Source organism: Cervus elaphus, chromosome 17 (genome assembly GCF_910594005.1).
Source record: "Cervus elaphus chromosome 17, mCerEla1.1, whole genome shotgun sequence".
NCBI lineage: Eukaryota > Metazoa > Chordata > Mammalia > Artiodactyla > Cervidae > Cervus > Cervus elaphus.
Window position 1 is genome coordinate 40,763,052 of NC_057831.1, and position 25,938 is coordinate 40,788,989.

The 25,938-nt window shown below is 38.5% G+C and overlaps 1 protein-coding gene across 5 annotated transcripts in view; it reads right to left on the reverse strand.

Annotated features, from left to right (window-relative positions):
- Nucleotides 1-25,938, reverse strand: part of KCNIP4 (potassium voltage-gated channel interacting protein 4) — a 1,258,052-nt gene that overhangs the window by 113,975 nt on the left and 1,118,139 nt on the right. The window contains exon 2 of one of the 5 annotated variants that reach the window (XM_043871383.1): nt 18,284-18,385. The exons of the other annotated variants lie outside the window; for them this stretch is intronic. Within the exon in view, the coding sequence (XP_043727318.1) occupies nt 18,284-18,385 (102 nt within the window). The remainder of the gene's footprint in view (nt 1-18,283; nt 18,386-25,938) is intronic. 5 annotated transcript variants of the gene reach the window in all.

Sequence of the window (25,938 nt, forward strand, 5' to 3'; positions counted from 1 at the left end):
CTTTACTACAGCACTGGAAACTGATCCTGAGAACTTCCAGAATAAGAGGGAGATGTTTAGTGTTCAAGTCTGACACGGGTATGTGCATGCTCAGTCGCTTCAGTTGTATCCGACTCTTTGCGACCCACTGGACTGTTAGCCTGCCAGGGTCCTGTGTCCATGGGATTCTCCAGGCAAGAATACTGGAGTGGATTGCCATGCCCTCCTCCAGGAGATCTTCCCCACACAGCGATCGAACCCATGTCTCCCGAGTCTCCTGCAGTCCAGGTGGATTCTCTACTGCTGGGCCACCGGGGAAGCCCATTCAAGTCTGACTCATTGGGATAAAGATAAAGCTGCCTGGGAGGAGTTTTCCAAAGCTGATCTTCATGACATCTATCTAATTTCTTTCTTCCCTCTCTCCTTTAAAAACCTGTCCAAGCATAGATAAGATGCCATATACTCAGCACTCCATTCTGTTCCTTAGTTCCATGACTCCCAGTGCTCAAAGTGGTTGGAATTATAATCAATTGAGGAAACTTACTTTCAGGGGTTTAGAGAAGGCAATGGCAACCCACTCCAGTACTCTTGCCTGGAGAATCCCAGGGACCGGGGAGCCTGGTGGGCTGCCGTCTATGGGGTCGCACAGAGTCGGACACGACTGAAACGACTTAGCAGCAGCACTTTCAGGGCTTATGGAATTGGCTTAGGTTTGCACAGCAGGTGATAGCAGATGAGCTGGGATGACACTTACCCATCTTCTTTCATGTTTTATCATTTGACTTCTCTGGATGGAGAGTTCAAACCTGGGTCAGGCCCTAAAGCCCCTTTTTACATTTTGTCAACTTTAAATGCTTAATCTCAGGAAGGTGAAGGCTTTGGAGTCCTCTGAACTCTCCCTGTCTTCACAACCATTCACCACCCACCTACTGGGAGCTATTTTCTGTTGCACAAGGAGAGTATAAGTGCAATTATCTCGAAGTTAATCACGCACAGCCCACTATCCATCTGAAGCCGGCGGTGGGCGGTGCGGCGGGGGGGGGTCATAGCACTTCCCAGAGCACCCTGAACAATTAGTACCCCCATATTTTTGTTAGTTGGACATGCATTACTTCAACTCTGACCCTAAAAGCATGTTAGGACACAAAAAGCCCTTTATAATGAACACTTTATCCTATTCATTATTCATATATCACATGGAAAATGAAAAGTATCTTGAAAACGGCCAATTATGTTGAATGTCCTCTGTTAGAGGTGGTTGTCGGCAATAACGTTGCAGTTTCCATTCCAGGAGAACTTGAATTGCCTTGCAATTTCATGATTGAATTCAATCACTTACAAAACATAACTACTCAGAGGAAAATTGCTGGAGCTATTTCTCACAGCACTTATGAATGGATTGTCTCTACCTTATTTATAAACATAAATAACTCTTCAAACAAGCTTAGATTTTAAAATATAATCACCTAATTGGAATGCTTGTTATTAGCATGAACCATAATGTTACTGCAGTCAGTCATAAATAGCCCCTTATGATAGGAGCTATTGTTCCATAGGTGGTAAGGTCTGTTGTTTTTTATTTTTTGGTAAATGAGGGAAATAAATATTGCCAGTCATTATACACAGAGGAAAAAAAAAAGAAATCTACAATAGAAATCCTGAGGAAGGGGGAAAAGGAACAAGAAATGTGATTGAATTCTCACATAAAGGTGTACCAAAAAAGTAGATATAATAGTTTGAAAAGTCAACAGCTGAGACAGACTATGATCAAAGAGAAAATTTAAAAAGTAGTGAAACAGAGATAAAAAATGATAGCCCATCATAGTTCACTAAATTAAAAATGCCCCAATAACAGTTTCTTCTGAACCTTGATAAACTTTCTCCTATTTGTCCTAAAAGTCTAATATTAATAGCAAAACACTTTTATAGCATTTGTTCTATGCAAGCACTTTACACACAATAACTTATAAACTCCCAGTCAGCATTCTCTGGATGTTATATTCTATTCTACAGATGAAGACACTGTCAGCAAATTAAGTAACTTGCTTCCAGTCACACAGAAGCAAAGCCAGGGTATGAACTCCGGAAGGACTGGCTCCAGGGTTACATCATTACTATTCTGCTGTTCTGTCTGCTACAGAAAATGAGGGAAGATGATGCTCTACTCATCTATAAATGCCACACCCAACCCAGAATCATAGAATTAGTAGCAAAAGGGCTTTACACAGAAGGTAGAGTTATGTTAGAATTGAAAGTGACCTGGAATCCAGCCCCTCAACTGTATACATTTAAATACAGCGTCTTAAATGTAGTGGTTGTAGATGGAGGGCTCTTGGGCACTTCAGAGCATTCACATTCTAATAAGCTTCTGACTTCAGTCAGGGGCAGGCTGGGATGTGGGGGGCCACGGACTAAAAGGAGCCCTGAGGCACAGTAATGATATCTGACATCTGATGGCTGGCTCTTTGTGGGAAACAAAGTTATTTTCCTTTGTTACTAAAGCTAAACATCGTGATTATTCTGTGCACAGGTATCATCACTCTGTTTTTATAGGTGAGAAAATCAATGTTGGAAGGAATGTTGTAAATTCTGAAGGACATATAACTTCTGGGATATATAAATCGGAAGTTATAGAGTCAGGACTTAACCTCAAATTTACCGACTGTAAAGTCTAGAAGTGATGGCTGATTACCTGAGAACAAAGGAGGGAACATAAAGGTGAAAAGCAGCATGAATGCATTATAGCAAATAATAATTACAATAAAAGAGTCAGGGACCAAAAGGCAAAAAGCTTTCTTCATTTTACGTCATTTCCAAAGGTAACATGCAGGTGATACATTTCTAAAAGCTTCTTAATTAAAAATATTACATTTATAATATGGAACGAACATTTGGAAATTTTATTTACGCCAAATATAATGCCTGATTCGTAAGATGTTACTGTGGAAGGTAAATAAATGGAATTCATTATCTAGGGGAGTTAAAAGCAGTTTGTGTAAGTTTAGTGATAATAAATTCTTGGCTGTATGCTAGGAAAATGTTTTCAAGCTAATGTCAGTGATGGCAGTAATATTCTGCCATAAAACATCTATCCATCATGCTGTGTTTAAAATAGAGTACTAGGAAGACTGAGCAGTGATCTAGGTTTGGTTTTGTTTTTTCTAGGTTTAAGCTATTGATAATTTGTTGGTTCAAAGAAAGTTAGACTGTGTAGTTGACATGTCAGCTGGACATTTGTTGTGACAAGTTAGTAAAACATGCTGTGCCTGAGAGCTCCCATCTGTTCAGTGCCGTAGAAATAAGCATAAAGTTGTACCCAATATTGGAGCATAGGGTGACTCAGCATTAACTAAGATTATATTAATAAGTGTGTCTGGTACACAGTAAATACTCAATTGTAATGTTATTGTTAGATTTGTATTAGTAGTAATTACAATAACATCTGGTGTTATGGTATCTAGAATTCTTCATTCTAAGAAATTCTTCGGTAGCTCTAAGTTTTTGTTTTTTCTTGGGTCTATTTCTCAATTCTGGCACTGGAAAATGTATTTTACCACTCCAAGCTTTCATTTAAAAATCTCTAACTACAGTTAATATTTGTTTCAGTTTCAAAAAATTATTTTGAGAGATTGCTGACATACATTAATCTATCCATAAAGGACAAAATTATGATTATTAATAGTCATTGCATACTTCCTAGTGAGGCCTGGTTCTAGAATCTTTAGGAGTGAGGATCCTGTTACTGTACTTCTTCAGTTTGAATTCCTTTTCTGATTCCTGTTAGCTGTATGACCTTGGGCACAGTGTTTAGGCAGTTTATGCCTCAGTTTCTTCATCCACAAAAGGGGGACAGTAATAGGACTTGACAAAGAACTATCAAGAGGTTGAAATGAAATAATGCGCAAAAAGCATTTAAAAATAGAACCTGGCACATAGTGTTTAAAATATCATTATATAATTTAATTATTAAAGAGTCCTTTGGGATGAGCATTATTTTGTCCATTTTAGATGGCTGAATTGAGGTACAGAGTCGTTGAAAAACTCATCCAAGAACACACAGCAAGGGTAATTCCATCAGTTGTCAAAGAACTTTCCCTAAAAATTGCACCCAGTTTTTTTTTTTTCCTTTTTGCAGAGACTCAGTGCTGAGCAATTGTTGATCATGGGATCCACCAGAAATCAAGGCTTCCTTGGGGACCTTTTATCCTCTTCCAGTTGGGTACTGACTACAGAATAAGGACGATTTTTTTTTTGGAATGGAATTTGAGGCAATAGCTTAGCTTTATTGCTTGTCATTTCCTCCCACATACCTTATGATCTAATATCTGGCATAATTTACTATTGTCTCAACAAAGCCTGCATTATCAACTTTAATCCTTTTGTTTACACTATCTCCTTTACATGGATCTGCCTTTCTTTTTCCTCAACCTCTCTCTTTTTCTTGAAGGCTCAGCTCAGTGGATTTCACGGAGAAGAGGCCTCCTCACATTTCTATATAGCATGTGAACTGTCTGTTGTCAGCTCTGATGGTGGTGTATGTCATTGACCTGCTTGAATAGCTGTCATTTCTTCTGTAATATGAACATTTTGAGACAAGAGATCTGTGTTAGTTATGGTGCTACCACTAATGCCTAGCATGGTTCTAGACATTAGTGACATTCACTCATTCACTCAGTATTTACTGAGTGCCTCTTATAAGCCAAGCTTAAGACTGTTCAAGGTCTTGTGGAAACTTGAATGAATAAAAAAGACAAAAATCCTTGCTTCCATGGACCTTAATCTCTAGTGAGTCACAAACAGGACATCGGAATAGAACTGTCAACTGAGCAAATGGAATTATAGATCTGGGGGTGAGAAACCAATTCTCAGCTGAAGATGTATATGTCAGAGTCATCACCATGTGAATCATATTTAAGACCATAAGTTCAATGAGATCACTAAGGAAATGAACGCTAGTAGAGAAGAGTACTTCTTTCTTTTAATCAGTGAAAGAATACATAAAGGAATTAGAAGGTCAAGAGAGTAGGCAAGTCCAGGATAGGACTAGCCCAGAAATGATTCAGTTTTTAAGAATTACTTTTGATGGGGGGGTGGTATTCCCTTTTGGGAGCATGTCTTGGAGCTTCCCGCTCATGTTCACCAGAGAAGAAAGTGACTGAGTTGTATGGATATGTTTAACATTCATGGAACACAGACCCATTTTCCCCAATGGTCTTCACATATTCTCCATGTTTTAAAGCCTTTATTCATGGTAAAGAGGTGTCTCTCTTTGAGTCTATTTTTCCGCAGCAGCCAGAGACAGCTTGGATGTAATCATGACTCTTAATTGAAGGTGCTTAAACTCATCTTAAGGGAACTGAGATGTAGCAATTGTGGCAAAAATCATAGAATCTCCCATTGCATCACTAAGTGGGTAAAGAGTTGGATGTGACCTCAGAGAACCAGGGAAGAAAGTTATGCAGCAACAATGCATGGGGTCTTATTGCACAGGCTCTGCTTCATCTTTCCCACTAGAATGTAAGCTCCTGATGGATAGGCTCTATATTTGGCTTGTTCATGGTTGTACCCTTAGCACCTACGATAATGCCTACCATGTGATACGTATTTGTAAAAGTTTGTCAAAATGACTAAATGATCTGGGCTTGAGTTTCAGCTCTGCTGCTTAGTAGCTATAGAATTTGGGGCGAGTCACTTAAGATCTCAAATCCTGTCTTCTCATCAGTGAAATGGAGATAATAATAGCACTCTAACAAAAACTCTGAAGATTAACTGGAATAATATATGGATTTTGCACAACGTATGATGCATGATAAAAATCCGCATTCATGCTTTTTGCTATTATGATGATGGTTTTGCCATTGATCCCTCTAACAATTTGCTTATGTAAAACATTAACTGGTTCTACAGTGTCATTGGGATAAATGCGATTTTTATTACCTCCAGGAACACTCACTGGAGAATGAATATCTACCACTAAGCAGATTCAGAGAACACTACAAGTTACTTCGAATTCTTTTTCTACCCAAAGTGTCAAATGAGAGTGTTTTGCAAAAAGGTGTATAAGGTTTTCCCTGTCAGTACGTCTCCAAAACTTGTTTTTCTGTTATTCTTTTTTTTTTCCCCCTTAAAGCTTACAAGCAAGGATGGTCATTGTTTCTGTGAAAAGAAAACCTTTTGCCCATCACACTTGCTGCTGTATATCCCCTAGCAAGAAAGCAATTTGAAACTAGGAAAGCTAAACTTTAACCTTGTAATCTAAGCAGATAACACAGCAATGCTCTATATTTTATAGACCTGGTGGAGTGTAAAATTGAGTCTGCTTGAGGTGTTAGGCTCCCATTTTAGTGTCTAAAGGAAACCAGCAGAAACCACACTGGATTCCTGTTCAGCCCAAGTATTAATTCTAGGTCATTGCAAATGGAAAATAAGAATTGTGACTCCTAATAGAAACTGCACAAGTGACCAGTCATGAAGTCATTAATTAAAAAAAGAGAAACAAACAGTGAAGACTTTTGTTTATCTAAACTTCTCTGTAGCTTCTTGCAAGTAATCATCACTCTACCCCTTTTGGACCAAATTAACAGTAAGGGAAATCATGGAAAGATCAAGTAGAAAGTAAAAGATTTCATCATATAGGTAACTTGAAAAAAATACATCAATCAACAGTAAAGGTTTTATACAATAATGGTTTGTGTTCTTCAGACACTTTAAGCCAATGTGTCTGAAATAAAGCTATCATCATCTTTTCTTAACCTGCTCTCCTGACCTTCTCTGTTTCTTATCTTGCTTACTGCCACCTTTACTCTTTTGGCAGAATCGTTTTGTCCCTTTGCTGTTTTTCACTTAATACCACCAATTGTTGCCCAATGTTTCCAGCTACACTTTCAAATCCATACCTTCCCTCCCACCACTGTTGCTTTTTGTAGAGGCCTTTTCCCTCCCCTGTAGGTCTAGTGGTGGAGATTCTAAACTTTGGCATCACCCTGTCCAAGGTCAAATCCTTGTTTTGGCACTTGGTGATTGGGAGATCTTGGCTTAGTGATTTGATTTTTTTGTTTAGTTCTCTCATCTAAGTGGGAATTTTAATTGTGTTTTCCTTATAGGTTTGTAGGACATGTTTACAATACTTGTTTAGGCTTAGAATACTGTTGTGCCCAGTGAGAATTAGCTGTTTACAGTGCTTCTTGCATAAGCTTTTTAAGCAGTTTCCCAGCTGATCTTCCCATTTTTTTTAAAATCTCCCTCAACAATTTACCTGTTTTCTGATTTACTTTTTGTCCTTTTCTCACTCCAATGTTTGCTTGGCTCCTTGATTCAGAAACTAATACCCAGCTAGCTCTTGCTGACAGTTTTGAGACCTCATCTGCGTCTTGTCTCCAAATGTTGCTTTGATCCTTTGCTACTCTTTAACTTCAAGTTCACCATCAACCCTTCTGAAGCTGGACTTGTGTCCAGCCCCTTGGACTATTGGCTGGCTTTAGCCATCTCAAAACCTCATCAGGACAGAGTCACACCCTATGTTGATCTAGCAATCCCACTGCTGGGTGTGTATCCAAAAGAAATGAAAACAGGATCCCCCATGTTCAACGCAGCATAACTAAGACATGGAAACAGCTGAAGTGTCCATCAATGGATAAAGAAGTGAAGTAAGTCAGAAAGAGAAAAACATATATTACAAATTAACACATATATATGGAATCTAGAAAGATGATACTGATGAACCTATATGCAGGGTAGCAATGGAAACAGAGAAACAGTGAAAAGACTTGTGGACACAGTGGGAGAAGGAGAGGATAGGACAAACTGGGAGAGTAGCATTAAATATATACATTACCATATGTAGAAAGCCAATGGGAATTTGTTGTAGGACACGGGGAACTCAAATCCAGTAATCTATGACAATGTAGAGGGCTGAGATGGGGGGGAGGGAGCTGGGAGGGAGGTTCAAGAAGGAGGGAACATATGTGTACCTATGGCTGATTCGTGCTGATGTATGGAAGAAACCAACACAAGATTGTAAAGCAATTATGTCCAATTAAAAATAAATACATTTAAAATTAAAAAGTAAAAATAATAAAAAGAAGATATAGTATATATATTCAAGGAAATATTCTTGATCCATGAGAAAAAAGGAAAGCCTGCCATTTGTGGCAATATAGGGGGACTTAGAGGGCATTATGCTAAGTGAAATAAGCCAGGAAGAGAAAGACAAATATTACACAGTACCACTTATACATGGGAATATTAGAAAGAGTCAAACATAGAAACGGAGAGGAAAAAGGTGGTTTCCAGGGTCTAGGGGGTGGGGGAAATAGGGAGAGTTTGTTTAAAGGGTACAAACGTTCAACTATAAGATGAATAAAGTCTGAGGAGCTAGTGTAAAACATGGTGATTGTAGGTGATAACACTGTATTGTATAATTGAAATTTTCTGAGAAAGTAGAACTTAAATAGTCTCATCAAACAGAAGATACATGTGTTAGGTGATGGATGTGCTGATTAATTAAATGGGAGGGGGGAATCCTCTTACAAAGTTTATGAATATCAAATTACCATGCTGTACACTTTAAATGTCTTGCAGCTTTATATGTTCAACTATAACCCAACAAAGCTAAAATAAAAAATAAATAAATAAAAACCTTGACCGGCTCTCCATTTCCTCCCTTTTCTGCAGAGTAAAATCCAGCCTGGTGTTGGCTGTGTGGACCTTCAAACTCTGGTCCCAGCTCACCTTTTCTGGCTGTTTCTTTTCCCTGGGTCTCATTGCTCTATCTTACCCTTGGTCTTTTCAAGTGATAGAATATTCCTCCCGCTTTTTCTCCCTCCAGTGAAATAGTTCTTCTCTGAAAAGCACTACTAAAATATCACGTCTTTGTGAAAAGCACCTGGGGGATATTCAGTCTCACCTCTGCGGGTGAAGGAAGCCATTGTGAAGATCACAAGTAGTGACAGAATAACAGTATTTGCAGCCAGCACATTACTAGCCAGTCACTGTTGTCAAAACTTCACATGCTCATTTAATCTTTTGATCAAGTGTGTAATATTTACTATTGTTACCTCCACCGTGAAGACGGGAATATAAAACTCAGAAAGGGTAAGCAACTTACTTAAGGTTTCTATAGCTAGTCAGTCACTGAACCAGGATTTTAACCAAACCAGGTGGTCCCAGAGTTATCATTCTTAACTTCTTGACTCTAAAGCACTCCCTAGTATTGCTTCTCACATCATTTTACTTGTCTTCATAGTGTCTGGGTGATTTTTATAGATGTTTATTTCTTTCTTTACAGTGTCAGCTTTCAGTGTTCCCCTGTTCCTGACACTATTACTGTTCAGTTAGTGCTCCATAAATGTCTGCCACATCTAAGGGAAATCTAAACCTGCTAACAAGAAACAGTTGCCCTGAGACTTCTGCCTCTAGCTCTCCTGTATCAAGACTCATTCACAATTTAATGAAGACTTCAAGTTGATAAAAGATGGACCAGAAAAAGGAACGCCTATCTTCCTATGTGTCACTAAATACCCATGTAAGTTTAGATAAGCCACTTAATCTCCCCATTTTTTAGTTTGTTCAGTGGAGACTTTAGCCCCTAGAATCTGTCCTTCTCCCAGGAGTTCTGTGAGGGTGAAATAAGTTACTCAAGAGGAAGAAGTCTAAGACTTGTAAAACGGCCATGCAGAGAGAAAGGACACATTCTAATCAGTAAAACACATTGTTTACAGTAAGTAATGATGTGTGTGTGTGTGTGCATGTGTTCCGTTGCTAAGTCGCCTCCAACTCTTTGCAACCCAATGGACTCTGGCCCGCCAGGCTCCTCTGTCCATGGGATTTTCCAGGCAAGAATGCTGGAGTGGGTTGCCACACCCTTCTTTAGGGTATCTTTCTGACCCAGGGATCGAACCTGTGTCTCTTGTGTCTCCTGCTTGGCAGGTGAATTCTTTCCCACTGAGCCACCTGGAAAGGCCCTAAATGATGGTGCCAATTAATCTTAATTGTTAGTAAGTGAAGTTTCTAACTTTTCCCACTTCCTATTTCTCATGGGTAGTGAAGTGTCACGAAAGAAGAAGATTTTGTGTTAGTTTTGAACATCCACCATTTGTCAAGGCAGAAAAGAATCACTGACTCCCACAGCTCTGGAAGGAGACTTGAGACACAGCCTGTGCTTCTCATTTGTAGATGATGAGATTGATGTTCAGAAAGGGAACAATTCATTTGAGGGGCTACCACATCTTTCTGGAAAATATGGACTAAACAAGGGTGTCCTAGGTAGATTAGATAAGTGGAAAAAAGATTCTCTCTCTTTCTTTTTTTTTTGGTAAAACTGAACAAAAACAATTAACACAACTAGAGAGCTGGTAAAGCACAAAGGTTGCAGAGCACCATTTCTGGAGTCAACCTCTCGCTCTCCCGCCACACTTATTTCAGATGATTTGGGTGAGTTAATTAACCTCTCATCCCTTGGTTTCATAGTCCGTAAAACTGAAATAGTAAAGAGTGTCCATCTTTCAGGATTATTTTTAGGATATAATGAGTTAAACTGTGCAAAACTCTTAGACCTGCACCAACCACAGAGTAAGCCCTAGATGCTTGTTAAATAAATAAAAATAACATCTGAGAATTTAGCAGTTTTGGAATTCATACATATGATGAAATTGAAGGACTGTGTTTTCCACTTGCAAATTAAGTTTACAAAACTTCATGGGTTTTTCTGTTCTTCCAAAGATTTTCCTGAGTACATGCCCAGGCAGAGCTTTTAGCTGTGTCACCAGGAGTTACCATGAGACTGATTGTCAGAAGGTTAAATTTTTTTTTTTTTCAACTTCCTGGAGGTTACTGTTGTATTTTTAATTGGCGGTATGTTGGCAGTTCAAGTCACTTTTGAAAACAAATTCTCCAACAGCCAACTGCTGATGGTTTCTCTGCCAAAGAAAGGTATCTAAAACTTTTCATGATTAATATGCTACCAGGAATAACAAATACACTGTAATGTTGTGTTGTATTTGATACTAAAAAACTGAAGTTAAGTTAGGAAATTATGTTTTGTAGTTACCCAAGGTAAATGATGATGGTGGCTTATCAGTTATGAGTAGTCTGGCCTCAAAATAGCCTTGTTACATTTGCCCTCTTGCTCCAATCAACAATAAAATCCCCTGGATGAAGTTTAATTTAGTGAATCAATTATTTTGAAGGAATAAGGGCACTGAGATTTTATTGGGTAGATGTTATTATGAAGTAAATTTAAACAAAAACATGAGTATAAATACACATAATCAAGTGCTCAATATTTTATCTTTTATATTAGTTCCTAACTATTATCTAGTAAGCTGTTTGTCACCGTAACGTCTTTCGAATAAATAGGGAAATGATTACTTTAGGAAAAATTAACTGGGGCATAGAGAGAGAAAGTGAATGATTTGGAATTATCTAAGGAAAAGATAACAACTACAGACTTGACAGCATTTATTTTTCAAAGAAAAAGTATTTGTGCTCACATAGAGTATAGTAGCTAGGTATTTCTTTTTATTTTTAACTAAAGTATAGTTGTTACAATATTATATTATTTTTAGGGGTACAACAGAGTGATTTGATATTTCTGTAGATTATATTTCATACAAGTTATTACAGAATATTGGCCATATTCCTTGTGTTCTACATTACATCTTTTACTATAATTTATTTTAAACCTAGAGCTTGTATCTTTGATTCTTTTCCCTTATCGTCCCCTCTCCATACCCCTCTCACCACCAGTTTGTTCTCTGTATCTACAAGTCTGCTTCTGTCTTGTTGTATTTTGTTTCTGTTTGTTCATTTGTTTTAATTTTTAGATTCCATATATAAATGAAAAAAGAGCATTTTTCATTCAGACAGAAAGATTGACTGACTTATTTCGCTAAATATAATGTTCTCCAGGTCCACACTTGTTGTTGTTGCAAATGGAAAAATTTCATTGTTTTTTAATGGCTGAGTAATCCTGTGTGTGTGTGTGTGTGTGTGTGTATGCACCACATTTTCTTCATTCATTCATCTGTTGATGAACATTTAGGTTGGTTCCATGTTTTGGCTGTTGCTAATAGTGCTGCTTGACAGCCTGAGCACAAGAGATAAAAAGAAGTTAATTTAAAAGATATTTCAGAGAGAAATTGACCAGAGTTTAGTGGCCAATTAGCTGGGAGCAGGGAGCAGAAAGTAAGGGGCCAATCATTCTAATTTCAGCAACCTGGCAGCTAGAGATACCGATGAATAAATGATGGTGATCATACCAGTACATTTGGCGGGTGGTTTGAGCTACATCCGTGCTTGGGTGTTCAAAGAGCAGTGGGCAAATGGCCAACTTCAGGGACAGCTAATCCTTAACTCATGGCCCAGGTGTCATCAGCCACAGTTCTTATTCATTTCTCACTTTGATTTGAGAGTTATTAGAGTCAGACAGAAGACATTCTAACTCCTAAATTAACTCAGTAGATCACATCTATCACTCTTGATCAACCAGTCAGGCCGCCCCACGGGAGGCCTCTGTGTGCTTCTGTCGCTTCCTTCTCAAAGCCTTTTTTGTTATTCCCCAACATCTTTCCAAGGGAGTTGGACTGATTTTTGTCTGACAGTCTTCTCAAATATCAAAGTCAAGATGTGTGCTTAACTTAACAAGATTGGGACTTACTAATTTTACCTTTTGTTAAAAATGAGTGATACATTTGTTTTGCAAAAAATGTAATAATGTCTATTGTTTTTATGCAGAAAACTTTGTCATGTACTACTTCTTTTAATGCTGTCATTTGAGGCACAAGCAGCAGAACTATTTCAAGTCTGCATTTAATAAATGCCTATAAAATACATAGTTTCCAAATATTGAGGATATTAAGTCTATGTTAAAAAACACTCCAGAGGTAATATGTAATGTGTTTAAATATTTGAAAGACTAACTCAAAAAACAATTTTCTAATATACATGAGGAAGCTTGCATTTACGTAATTTAATTCTTTTATCCAGTAATTTCAAATCTGGGAGAAAATAATCTAAATTTGTAGAAAATAATCTAAATGTGTATATATACACACAGAGATATTTATCTCAGTGCTATCTATAAGTAAAAAAAGAGCCAAGGGGGGAAATCTAAATATTCAAAAGCCAGGGAATGCAGTCAAATACAATATACTGTAACTATATAATGTAATATTATGATTGCCATTAAAGTGATATTTACATTTTAATAATAAGGTTAGTACATATGAAAGTATGCAATGTAAGAAAAGGATAAATATTTGGTATGGTTGCAATTATTAATGAATGTACATCTATGAAAAAAGATGTCACTTATTATTTGTTGTTACTTCAAGGTAATGGAGGAGGAAATGGTAACCCACTCCAGTATTCTTGCCTGGAAAATTCCAGAGACAGAAGAACCTGGGAGGCTACAGTGCATGGGGTCACAAAGAGTCAGACATGACTAAGCAACTGAGCATGCACTTCAAGGTAAAGGAGTGTCATTATCTTAATAATAATGTGTTGTGTAGTGTGAATATGTCACGTGTTGTGTGTTATACTCCAAGTTGCTGCCATGAACATGAATACTTTTATAAATAAACCACTCACCCTCTCAACTCCAAAGGAGAAAGAGGAGGAGGAGGAAGAGGAGGAGGAAGGAGCAGACATGCAGATTACTCTCAAGGGCAGAACTAGGATCAATACTGTTGGAAGTTAAAGGAAGGCTGCCTTTGGGCTCAGCATGAGGAAGACTGCTCTGCAGTCACCGTATAGGTATTTCCCAGAAGAAGCAGGAAATACCAAAGAGGTATTTCCTTGAAGAAGCTGCTCCCTGGTAATGACAGAGGGAATCTGTCAGGGAGCTGGATGAGGGAAGGCTCCCTGTAAACTCTTGGGTTCTCTGGTTTGGGGGATCTAAGTGCTCCATAACTCAGCAGAAGTTTGTTTCTTTTCCTACAGAAAACATTTTTTTTTCTTTTTTTATTTGCATAATACTGATAAATCTCACATTCCTGCCAAAGGAATGAAAACTCTTCTTTTCTGCCTTCTTGAGAACATAAAATGAAATATAGAATGAGTATTGGCCTCTTCCCTGGTGGCTCAGTGGTAAACACTCCTCCTGCCAATGTAGAAGATGCAGGTTCGATCCCTGGGTCCTGAAGATCCCCTGGAGGAGGAAATGGCAACCCACTCCAGTATTCTTACCTGGAAAATCCCATGGACAGAGGAGTCTGGCAGGCTACAGTCCATGGGGCTGCAAAGAGTCAGACATGACTGAGTGACAAAGTTGACTGAAAAGTGAAAGTGAAAGTCGCTCAGTTGTATCCGACTCTGTGACCCCATGGACTATACCATCCATGGAATTCTCCAGGCCAGAATACTGGAGTGGGTAGCCTTTCCCTTCTCTAGGGGATCTTCCCAACCCAGGGATCGGGCCCAGGTCTCCTGCATTGCAGGTGGATTCTTTACCAGCTGAGCCAGAAGGGAAGCCCAAGAATACTGGAGTGGGTAGCCTATCCCTTCTCCAGCGGAACTTCCCGACCCAGGAATCGAACTGGGGTCTCCTGCATTGCAGGCAGATTCTTTACCAGTTGAGCTATCAGGGAAGTCCACAATATTGATTGGCCTCTTATTAAAGTAACTTTATTAAAGTAACTTCAGCTCTCTAGCTTTGAAGCTGCACGGGATCTGGTGGAGAATATTTCTGCAGCCCCTGTGCAGGAAATTCAAGCCCAGAACTCTCTCAGTCAAGTCAGACTTTATCAAGGGGCTCTCTGTGATCCTCCTTGGAAATGTTTGGTGCCCTTGCTTTTCTGCCTGGTGGCCTGGGTTTGGGGTCCTTTGTCACTCTGGTCCTTGTCCCCAAGCACCTGCCTCCTCCCTCATGTTTTCATGTCATCTTTTCAGTCCTGTGCCCAACTGCTTAGGGCCCAGCTCATGGTTAGGGGTCTAATAATAAAATGAGTAAAACCTTTCTAAAATAGCAATGAAATGAATGTGGTCTTCTTTTCAAGTCATCTATTTCGACATGCTGGGATTTTCTTTTCTTCGTGGCTAACAGGGAAGGTGGTGACTGGTGAGTGAGGGAGTTTTAAATCTGCAGACCTTTATGGATCAACAAATCATAGGCCATATCTCATATGGGTTCAATAAAAGCCAGTTTTATGACATCCCATTTTTATAAAAATATCAGCTTTTAAGTCAGGCTGCTGATTTTTTTAATATCTTATTTTTTTTCTTTTTAACAAATGTCCTTTTCCCTCACACTTAGTTGAAAATTGCATTGCATCCTCTGTGATCACTTATTTATGGACGTGGCTTTCTGCAATACTGGTTCAGGAAGAGTGTTAACAGAGCAGGGTGCTTTTGTTCTTCCCTAAAGAATCTGCCTGCAATGCAGGAGACCCCGGTTCAATTCCTAGGTCAGGAAGATCCCCTGGAGAAGGGATAGGCTACCCACCCCAATATTTTGGCCTGAAGAATTCCATGGACTGTGTAGTCCATAGGGTCACATATAGTAGGACACGACTGAGCGACTTTCACTTCACTTCACTTCAAGTGAATAGAGAGACCCATTGGAAAGTTTCATTTTATTTGTCTACTTTGTACAGATGACTATGTTTTTGGTAAATATCTGATAAATTGGCAATTTTTATTTCCGCTTCCAAGGGGAAAAGCAATGGCTCTAATAACCAACATTCACTGACAAATAGTAGCAATAAAAATGTCCACAGCTTCAATATCATGTAGAATTGAGGGTTTGTCGTCATTCTGAATTGTGGCCTTCCAGGTTGCTGATGGCAGATTATGTTTTGTTTGTGAGATGGTGTGTGTATACACAATGAAGGAAAAAAATTAAAGCAATGTATCTTAACTTTGTAGTTTTTGTACATAGGATTATTATCGATAAAAATAATTTCATCCTGCTCACTTTCCCCACAGAAGATTCTAGTAGGAAAATGCTTTTTTAAAGGATGTACTTACTGCTCTATCTCGCAGCACAGGAACTGACATATAATAAATATATATTGAGTGAATAAGTGAATTAATAATATTTTTTTATTATGACATATTAACTTGGGTCAGTGCCACTGAAATAAATTACTATTCTACTCTGGGAAGTTTGACTGAACATATTGGGTTGTTTGAGGTATTTCCATATTTTATTTATTTGTGTTGTTGAAAATAGTGGAATTTTAGACCATTCACATTTTTAAATCACTCACTGAGTTCACTATTCATTGAGATCCTGAAAGACAGGGAAGCCTGGCATGCTTCAGCCTGTGTGGTTGCAAAGAGACGGACATGACTTAGCGACTGAACGATAAGAATTGAGTTCATTAGTTCCTACAAAATGATGTGACAGAAAAGAGAATATGTGAAGTTATGGGTTATAGCCCTACACCAAGAATATCCCATCTAGCTTTTTAATGTTTTGTTTCCTCACTGACAAAGAATGCCACCTTCTCTACCTGATTCTAACACTTGTTTTGTGCTTGAAAAAACTGTGTATGAAAGACTGTAAGCATAGAATGCTTGTAAATGTCAATTATAAATAACTGGTGGCATGTTTATGAAATAAATAGAGGTATCCCTTGACATATCCTCTATATTTTACTCCTTAAGAATGTCACAAAATTGGAGGAAAAAGAGAATGGAGAGAGGATTAGTCTGATGGTCAACTTGTCTACCAATAACACCCAGTTACGCAATCAAAAACTAACCTAAGTGTTGCTCTGAAGGTATTTTGGAGACCTGGTTAAGAAATTGCCCTGGAAATGTGAGTGGTCTTCATCCAACCAGTTGAAAGGCTTGAAGCAAAAACTGAGTTTTCTTGAAAAGAGAATTCTGCTTCAAGACAGCATCAAATTTGCCTGAGTTTCCAACCTTATCTATAAACATCAGACATGCATATTTATATGTATATGTATATACACATATGGGATTCCCTGGTGGCTCAGATGGCAAAGAGTCTGCCTGCAATGCGAGAGACCTGAGTTGGATCCCTGGGTCAGGAAGTTTGCCTGGAGAAGGAAATGGCAACCACTCCAGTATTCTTGCCTGGAAAACCCCATGGACAGAGAAGCCTGGCGGGCTACAGTCCATAGGGTTGCAAAGAGTTGGACATGACTTACCGACTTCACTTTCACTTTCATATACACATATGTATGTATGTATGTATGTATGTACACACACATATTTGTGTGTGTATGCATGTGTGTACATATGTGTGCATATATATATATATACACATATGTATGTATGGCCCGAGACTTATAATGGTTTGACTGGTTTGACTTACAATTTTTCAACTTCACCAACGATGCAAAAATGAAATACATTCAGTAGAAACTGTACTTTGAATTTTGATCTTTTCCCTGGCTGGCAATATGCCGTCTGGTAGAACCTTTTTCATGATGTGGGGCAGTAGCAGCGACTGGTAGAAACCCATAGTCCAAAGTCAGCTATGACCTCACGAGGCTAATCCAATGATACACTTACTATTCTGCACCCAGGCAACCATTTTGTTTTTCACTTTCAGCACTGTATTTAATAAATTACATGAAATATTCAACACTTTATTATAAAATAAGCTTTGTGTTGGATGATTTTGGCCAACTAATGGAAGTGTTCTGAGCACATCTGAGGTAGGCTAGGCTCAGATACGATGCTTAGTAGGTTGGGTGTATTCAATGCATTTTAGACTTAAAATATTTTGAACTTACCCCACTGGTTTTATCAGGATGTAAGCCCACTATAAGTTAATAAATAAATAAATAAATATATATGTATGTATGAGGTGGTTTTGTTTTTCTACGATACTGGGAAAGAGTGGGCAGAGCAAAGTCAAGTTTTTGTAATTATTTTCCACTTTATAGTATCTTTTCAGACCTAGTAACATTTTTTATGCTTGCAGTATGACACAACAAATCCACGTATGGTGAATCAGAAAACTGACAAGCAACACAGTTTAAAATGTACAGCTGTTCCACTAACAGTTTGAGCAATGGGAATCCCAAGAGTTGTCTGAGCCGAGTCCCTACACCTCAGATCAAGCATAAATTTCCAAATGTTTTGAAGCCCGGGCTCTCGTCATTAACACTGCGCTGTCAGTCTGCCAAATGGGAAGTGGTTTATAATTGCACAGATGTTCCCCTTGGTATTTAGGTAAACAGGAGTACATCAATAGAGTTGGTTTTGCGGATTATAATATATTGATTGATTCTCTTTAGAAGCAGAGAACTGCAATGCATTCAGGCCTAAACAAACAAAACAAAGAGTTTGGGGGAGAAAAACAAACAAACAAACAAACAAACAAACTTGCTTTGAACAGCAGGAGACGACGTTTTGGCAGCTGAGCAGGGCAAGAGCTTCATGAGCCGCTCTTTAATGCTGCGCTTGGTGCTGTTCTGAGTGTAGAGGAAACCTAGAAGATATGGGATGCGTTCTGTTAATGCCAGCTGCAGAGAGAAACCTGGGCATGCTGTCCATGTGCCAGCAGATGCCATGGCAGGCAGGAGCTAGGTGCAGCCATATGTGCTCAGGCAATCACAGGCAGAGGGTTGGGACCCCAGGAGGAAAAAAAAAACACACCAAAAAACTAACTAAATCCTGGTTTTCCCTTTGCTTTTCTCACCTTTTAGGTTTATTTTATGTTGCATTAGATCATGATTACCCCATAAGCAAAGAATCATGCAAACATATCTTTTAGGTAGCAAAAATAAGGTTTGCTGAGTCTTAAATTGGGAATACAGCCAATATCACTAAAAGAGTGAACTGGATTGAAATTTCAACATTCAACCAGTGTTAACGGCCCACGTGACATTTTCTGCACTCATCACTCCCTGGCTTTGCTTCCAGGGGAGTGGGTGCTCTGCATAAATCATTCACACCGCAATCACCTGTTAGTACCTTTGCCTTCCCTGAAAGTGAGAAAATTGATGTCCTTGATATGCAGCTTCATTAGCATAAGCTGATGTGCCCAGAGATGGGACATCCTTCACATTTTCACATGTGGACATTAATGGATGGGGCTTATCCAAGCAGAGTGATTCTAAAAGACACAGGGAGTATTCACAAAGTGTTAACTCAGTAGATGGAGCAGTATCTGTGACTTCAGGTAGTTAGTGAGGACTCAAGGAAAATCAGTAGTGACCCAGTGGGCCAGCTAGCAAGCGCCTGAAAACCTGCTGGTGCCAGGAGCCATATCTGTCCAGCTTAGCATCAACTTGCCCATTCTGAGTGACCAGAAGCCTGAATCTTCACGTCTCTATATAGATTGCCTTCCCAAATCAGTTTGGAAAGTATAGAATACAAAGCAAGAGCAAAAGTACTAATTTAAATCAAGGTTAGACCACCCTCATGAACTTGGCAAATGGACCCTTTGTTGCTTTTCTACTTTATAGTTCCCGCCTTGGTGTTATAGGAAGTCCTGAGTGCAAAGCTACTGTTCTATTTCCCTTTGGAGCTATTCATCCTACCATTGGAGCCCATTGGCTAAAAAGCCTGATAGATATGATAGATCTTGTGTCGAGATGACAGTAAATGACATAGATCATATTGGATCATTTCCCTACTTAAAAAAATCCCTAAAAGTTTCACGTTGTCTTTTAAAAAAAAAAAAAAATCCACTTTCTACCACGGACCCTGGTCCCCGCACAATCTGGCCCTTCCTCACTCTGACAGCATTGTTCATCATCTTCCCTGCTGCCTGACCATCAGCCATTGGCCACGCCACCCTTCTTGCCTGTTCCCACACCAGGCGCCTCCTCTGCCCTTGACACTTACATGGTGTGAAATATCTTGCTTACTTGATAATGCCAAGTGCTGGTTGAGAGTCTGGCACACAGTAAGAGATCAATAAATGTCTGACAAATGAGTGAACAGATTCACTTTCCATACCAAGGGAAGACCCAATTTCATTTCCTAGATTAACATCTAAGGAAGCTTTTAAACTTGTAAAATCAATCTGATTTACATACTGCAGACTCTGGTTAGCTTCTTCGTACTACATTTCTAAAGGGACACATCTATCTAAGTATACTCTCCTCGTAAACCTGTCTGGGCCATGATGATTTTGCTTTAGCTTTTCAAGCAGGACATTCTGCTTCTTCCATTGGTGTCCTTTCAAACCTTCATGCCACTGTGTGTAGTCAGGTGGGTCCTTCAACAATTACCAACTTCTACCAAGGACGAGATGGTTGGATGGCATCACTGACTCAATGGACATGAGTTTGAGCAAGCTCCAGGAGTTGGTGAAGGACAGGGAAGCCTGGCATGCTATAGTCCATGGGGTCCCAAAGAGTCAAATATGACTGGGTAACTGAACAACACCACCACCTGCTCTTGCAAACTTCAAAACCGTTCAAACGTACTCATCTTGATAAAATTTTCCTGCCAGTTTGCAGCCTTCCAGAGGGAAGAACTCCCTCCCTCCTCTGCTCTATCTTCTCTGTTGTCCCTGATTCACCCCCTCCCCCCTTGCTCTGGGCATCACCCCCTCTTGCAGAGACCTTCTCCTGTCAAGGTGTTGGAGAGGAAATGTTCTACTAACCTTCAGCAGGAAGAGAGAGACTATTGTTACCTCTTACCCAGCTTCTAAGTTTCAGATTGGACTTCTTGATATCTAGCCAAACTCTTTTCAGACAGTTCCTAAGCTTCCCAAGGCAAGAATACTTTGTCCACCTGATGTGAAGAGTCAATTCATTGGAAAAGATCCTGATGCTGGGAAAGATTGAGGGCAAGAGGAGAAGGGGGTGGTAGAGGATGAGATGGTGGGATGGCATCACAGACTCGATGGACATGAGTTTGAGCAAGCTCCAGGAGCTGGTGAAGGACAGGGGAGCCTGGTGTGCTGCAGTCCTTGGAGTCACAAATAGTCAGACAGGACTTAGCGACTGGACAGCAACAAGGCAAACTCTACAATCATGCCTGAAATTGGCACATAGCAGACACGTAAGAAGTATTTGCTGGTTGCTCAGTTTCCTCATTTTCCTTTAAATTCTGATATCTGCCAAGCTCACTCTCTCTTTGACAGGTTCCTAGACCCTCAGGCCTGGGTGTGGAGAAGGGACCTTTACAGCTTCTCAAGTACTTAAGTATTAATGTTGATCTTCATGCCTTCAGCCCCATCACCAAGTTAGTAGTTAATGATGTTCTTGCCTGGAGCATCTTTTGAACCCCCACGTGGGACTACAAAGTATACAGGCTTTTGTTTTTAATCAGCAGTTGGAAGTCTTAGTTTCTAGTCCCTGTTTTATTACTTCAAGCCAAGTGACCTTAGGCAGGTTATTAAACTTCTCAGTATCATTGTCTTTTCTTTACAAAACAAAAGGCTTTATACTAAAAAGATCTTGGTTGTCAAAACATAGTTTTAAAGTCCGTTTTAGGAATATATTTAAATGTAAATTGTATATGGTGACTACCTTATTTTTATTGTGTTTTCTCCTCAGTGAGAGCTTTAGCTTCCAGCAGATAGGACGTGGATATCATGGAATCCTCAGGCTATCTTTCTCACTTTTCTCTCTCTTCCCCTTCCAGTCTCTCCTGCTCAGCTATCAGATCACTCTGCACTTTTCCCCTTAGAGTGTCTGAGTGTTCAAGAATGGTAGTAAAACAGCTGAGGTAGATCCTGGCACCATGGTCTTGGGTAACTTTATTTAATCTGAATCTCAGTTTCCTCATCAATAAAATGGATTAATAAAGGTATTTATCTTGTACTATTGTTAGAATCTAGTGAGATAATAGATAAAGCACTTAGTATAGTGACTGTTCATAACATAGTTTCAACTAATGTTAGATATTATTTTTTCTCAGTCCTTTGAGCATACATCCCAGACCTTTCTACATGCTACTATCTTTGTCTGAAATTTTGTTTTACCTCATTGTGGCATTCTCTTCTGCCATCTTTGAGATTTCAGTTCAATAATCACTTCCTAAGGAAAGCTTTATCTGACAGACCAAACTAGATTATAAACAGCTTTACCATAAGCTCCTATAAGTTTCCCATATTTCTCCTTCATAGCATTATCACAAATATACTTAAAACAATTGATGATGCAATTATGTTTTTAACATGTCTTCCCTACTACAGTGTAAGATTGAAGATTTCTACTTCCAGCCTTTAGAGAATAAATAACTTACTGGAAGTATTATCTCACCATAAACATATAGCTGGACAAGCATACCTCAGAGATATTGCAGGTTCTGTTCCAGACTGCTGCGATAAAGTGAATATAGCAATAAAATGAGTCACATAAATTTTAGGTCTCCCAGTGCATATGGAACTTACATTTATACTATACTGTAGTCTATTAAGTTTGCCAAAATATTATGTCTAAAAAACATTGTACACATCATAATTTAAAAATATATTATTGCTAGGAAATTCTGTCATCTAACAATACAAAGTTGCCACAAATCTTCAATTTGCTGAAAACTGCAATATCTATGAAGCACAATGAAGCTAAGTACAATAAAACGAGGTATGCCTGTACAGGAGGCAACTGTTCTCAAGGACTGAACAATAAGCAATGTAGAACTACGGTACTGGAGAGGGAAGAAACCCCTGAGAGGAGCTCCATGAATGCCCAGCTCCCTCTGCCTGGGGCATGTTCCTTCCATAGATCAGAGAGATAAGGCACAAGCTCAATGTACTGAGGTAGAATTTGCAAGGCATGGTGCTGGAGAAGAGAGAACTGTTATGTGTGTCAGAGGAAAGGACCCATGTGAGAATTAAATGTGGCCATTGTGATGTTTCATTGTATGTGTCAATGTAACTGGGCTAAAAGTTATCCAGATAGCTGGCAAAATTATCGTCTCTGTGTATGTCTGTCTGTGAGCATGTTTCTAGAACAGGTTCTTTAACTGGTAGACTGAATAAAAAAGAATACTTTCATTAGTGCTGGTGGACATCATCCAAGAGGTTAAGGGGCTTGAATAGAACAAAAATGTAGAGGAAGGTGGATTTGTTCTCTAACTGAGTTCGACATCCATCTCTCCCACCTTCAGACATTGGTGTTACTGGTTCTCAGGTTTTTGGACTCTGACTGACTTACATCATTAACCTGGTTCCCAAGTCTTCAAGTTTGGACTGAAACTATCATCAGCTTTCCTGGGCCTCTAGGTTGCAGCTGGTAGATCATGGGACTTTGCAGCCTTTGTGATTGTCTGAGCCAATCTTCCATAATAAGTATCTTTCTGTTTACCTGTATATATCCTGTTGATTCTCTTTCTCTGGAAAACCCTGACTAATACAGTCATTGACCAAGGCCTGGGTGATGCATGATCGGGGACATACTTCATAAAACTCAGTAAGTAAGCTGTTGTAGGACTGAGAATTGAACAGAGGTATCAGAAATCATTCACTACTATGAGATACTGGAGGTCTTGCCAAGGCCAAAAAAGATAAATACATAAATAAGAAGAAAAAAAAAAAACTGAGAAAGAAGGACAGAAAGAAATTGCACTGAACACTTCTGGCATGCACTTAAGAGCTCAAATGGACTATGCTTTTAGAGTAAGGATCATCACCCAGAGTAAGAGCCACATCCTGTAACTAATTATGAAATAAAAATGGACCTATCCTAACATTTAATATAATAGAATTGTAGTTGTCAAGACCAGAAGTGCTAATAACTGTGGAATGCCTTCCAGAACATTAGTCAAAACATTTTGAAGGAAGATAGCACAATCTAAACTCCGTATGGTGTACTGTAACAAAATCCATCTGAGCTACCAAACATTAGCGGACATGTGAAGGACTAGAAAAATGTGACCCACACTCAAGAATTTTTAAAAAGCAGTCAATAGAAACAGACCCTAGGATGACACAGATGTTGGAATTTCAAGGAAAAAAATAGCCATAAGAGGTAAACAAGTGAAACATTTCAGCAGAGAAATTAAACCACAGAAGGATTCAAATGGAAATTTTAGATGAGAAAAGCAAAATATCTAAAAAGAAAAAAAATTTTTTTAGATGGGCTTAATAGCAGATTGGGGACTCCTGAGGAAAGAGTTGAGAGCTTGAATGGAGGTGAAAAAAGACAAATCATCCAATCTGAATAACAGAGAGGAAAAGGGATTAAAATATAAACAGATCCTTAGTGATTTGTGAGACAATATCAAATAGTCTAACGTAAATGTAATTAGAGAACCAAATGAGACAGGAGAGAAAAAATGGAAAAATAAATGGCTAAAACATTCCAAATTTGTTTGCCAACATCAATGTACATATACAAGAACCTTGAACTTCAATAAAGAAAATTACAAGATGAATCACATATAGGTATGTCATAGTCAAATTGTTGAAAAAAGTTAGAAAAAATCTCAAGAAAAAGCAGACTAAAAGGACATGCCTTACATATAGTGGTAAAATAATATGATAATGGTTTTTGATGAGAAACAATAGATGACAGAAAACAATGGAATTATGTGCTGGAGAGAATAAACAGATTTTCAACCCAGAATTCTATATTCTGTGAAAATAGATTTTTTAGAATGAAGATGAAATAAAGGTATTTTAAGATAAACTAAAGCTAAGAGAAATCATAGATACCAGACCTGCCTTAAAAGCAATACTGAAGGAATTTCTTCAGGCTGAAAAGAAATGACATGATATAGGAACTTAGAGCTCCATGTAGAAGTGAAGAACACTGGAAACTAAAAATATGTGAATAAATATAAAATATTATCTCATTTTCCTATTTCCTTTGTTTAAAACAACAGAAAATATTGTGGGGTTTATTACATTTGTTGATATTACATTTCTGACAATAATAGCATAAAGTACGGGGGAAAATAAATGAAATTTTACTGCTGTACATTTTACACAAAGTGGGACAATATTAACTCTAAGTAATCTGAATAAGTGAAGGAGACATATTATAATCTCTAGATGCCAGGAAAACAAATGAAAATAATAAAAGGAGGTGCAGTTAAACATCTAGTTGAGGAATTAAAATGTAATATCAAAAGTATTTGATTAACCCCAAAGTAGTCAGGGACAGAATAGAGAAACCAAGAGACTATACAGGAGAGTAGACTTAACATTTTACCATCATGAAACCAGAAGCTAAATCTTTCTTATTCATGACTGTATGCCCATTACTTTCCACAGTGCCTAATATATAAAGTGTTCAATCAATATCTAATGAAAGCATGAAATTAGACTCTTTATCTTACATGATGGTCTCAAAATGTGCACATTGGTGGCATGTCTGTAACTGGCAGATTCATTTAGAATCTGCATGATATGCTTCCTCTCATCATGGAAACAGTGTCTTCTTCACCAACTGGATATTTGTGTGTGAAGGCAATCTACTAAGGATGCTACTGAGAGCATTCCCCAGCTAATAACACTAAAAAGAGATTAATTGGTGAAGGTAGGTCAACAAGCAAATTGCCTTAATATGGATGGCATTTTACCCCCATAGAAACCAAACACTCTTGGATAGATTAACTGTATCACATAAATATTTATTTACTCATTTATTTAAAAAGCACTTACAATAATGCATATGTTGTAAATAATGTTTGTTGTAGAACTGTGGATGCACAGTGGTCGTACAAGAAAAAAATCCCTGCTCTCCAGGGTGTAACCATCTACACTGATGGTAACCTCTAATACAACCCATGATGGATAATTCAGTTTCTTTTATTAAGCCTGAATTCCCTGAGGGGAGGACTCTGTTCACTGATTAATACATTATTCAAAAAAAATTATTGAATGTCTTCAGTATGTTTTGTACTATCCCAGGTACTAGGAACACTTCCCACTTTAATTGATCTTATAGTCAGGGAAGAAAAAGTAATAAACAAAAATAAGTAGCAAAAACTAAAGTTTGCCAGATAGAAAGCAGGACTGAGACCTATTGGTGAACAGGTTGGGAGGTGGAGTGGGAAAGACATAATTTTCAGTGTGGTGGCCAGGGAGTTTTCACTGGAGTTACATACCAGCAAAAATACCTAATGAGCTGAGAA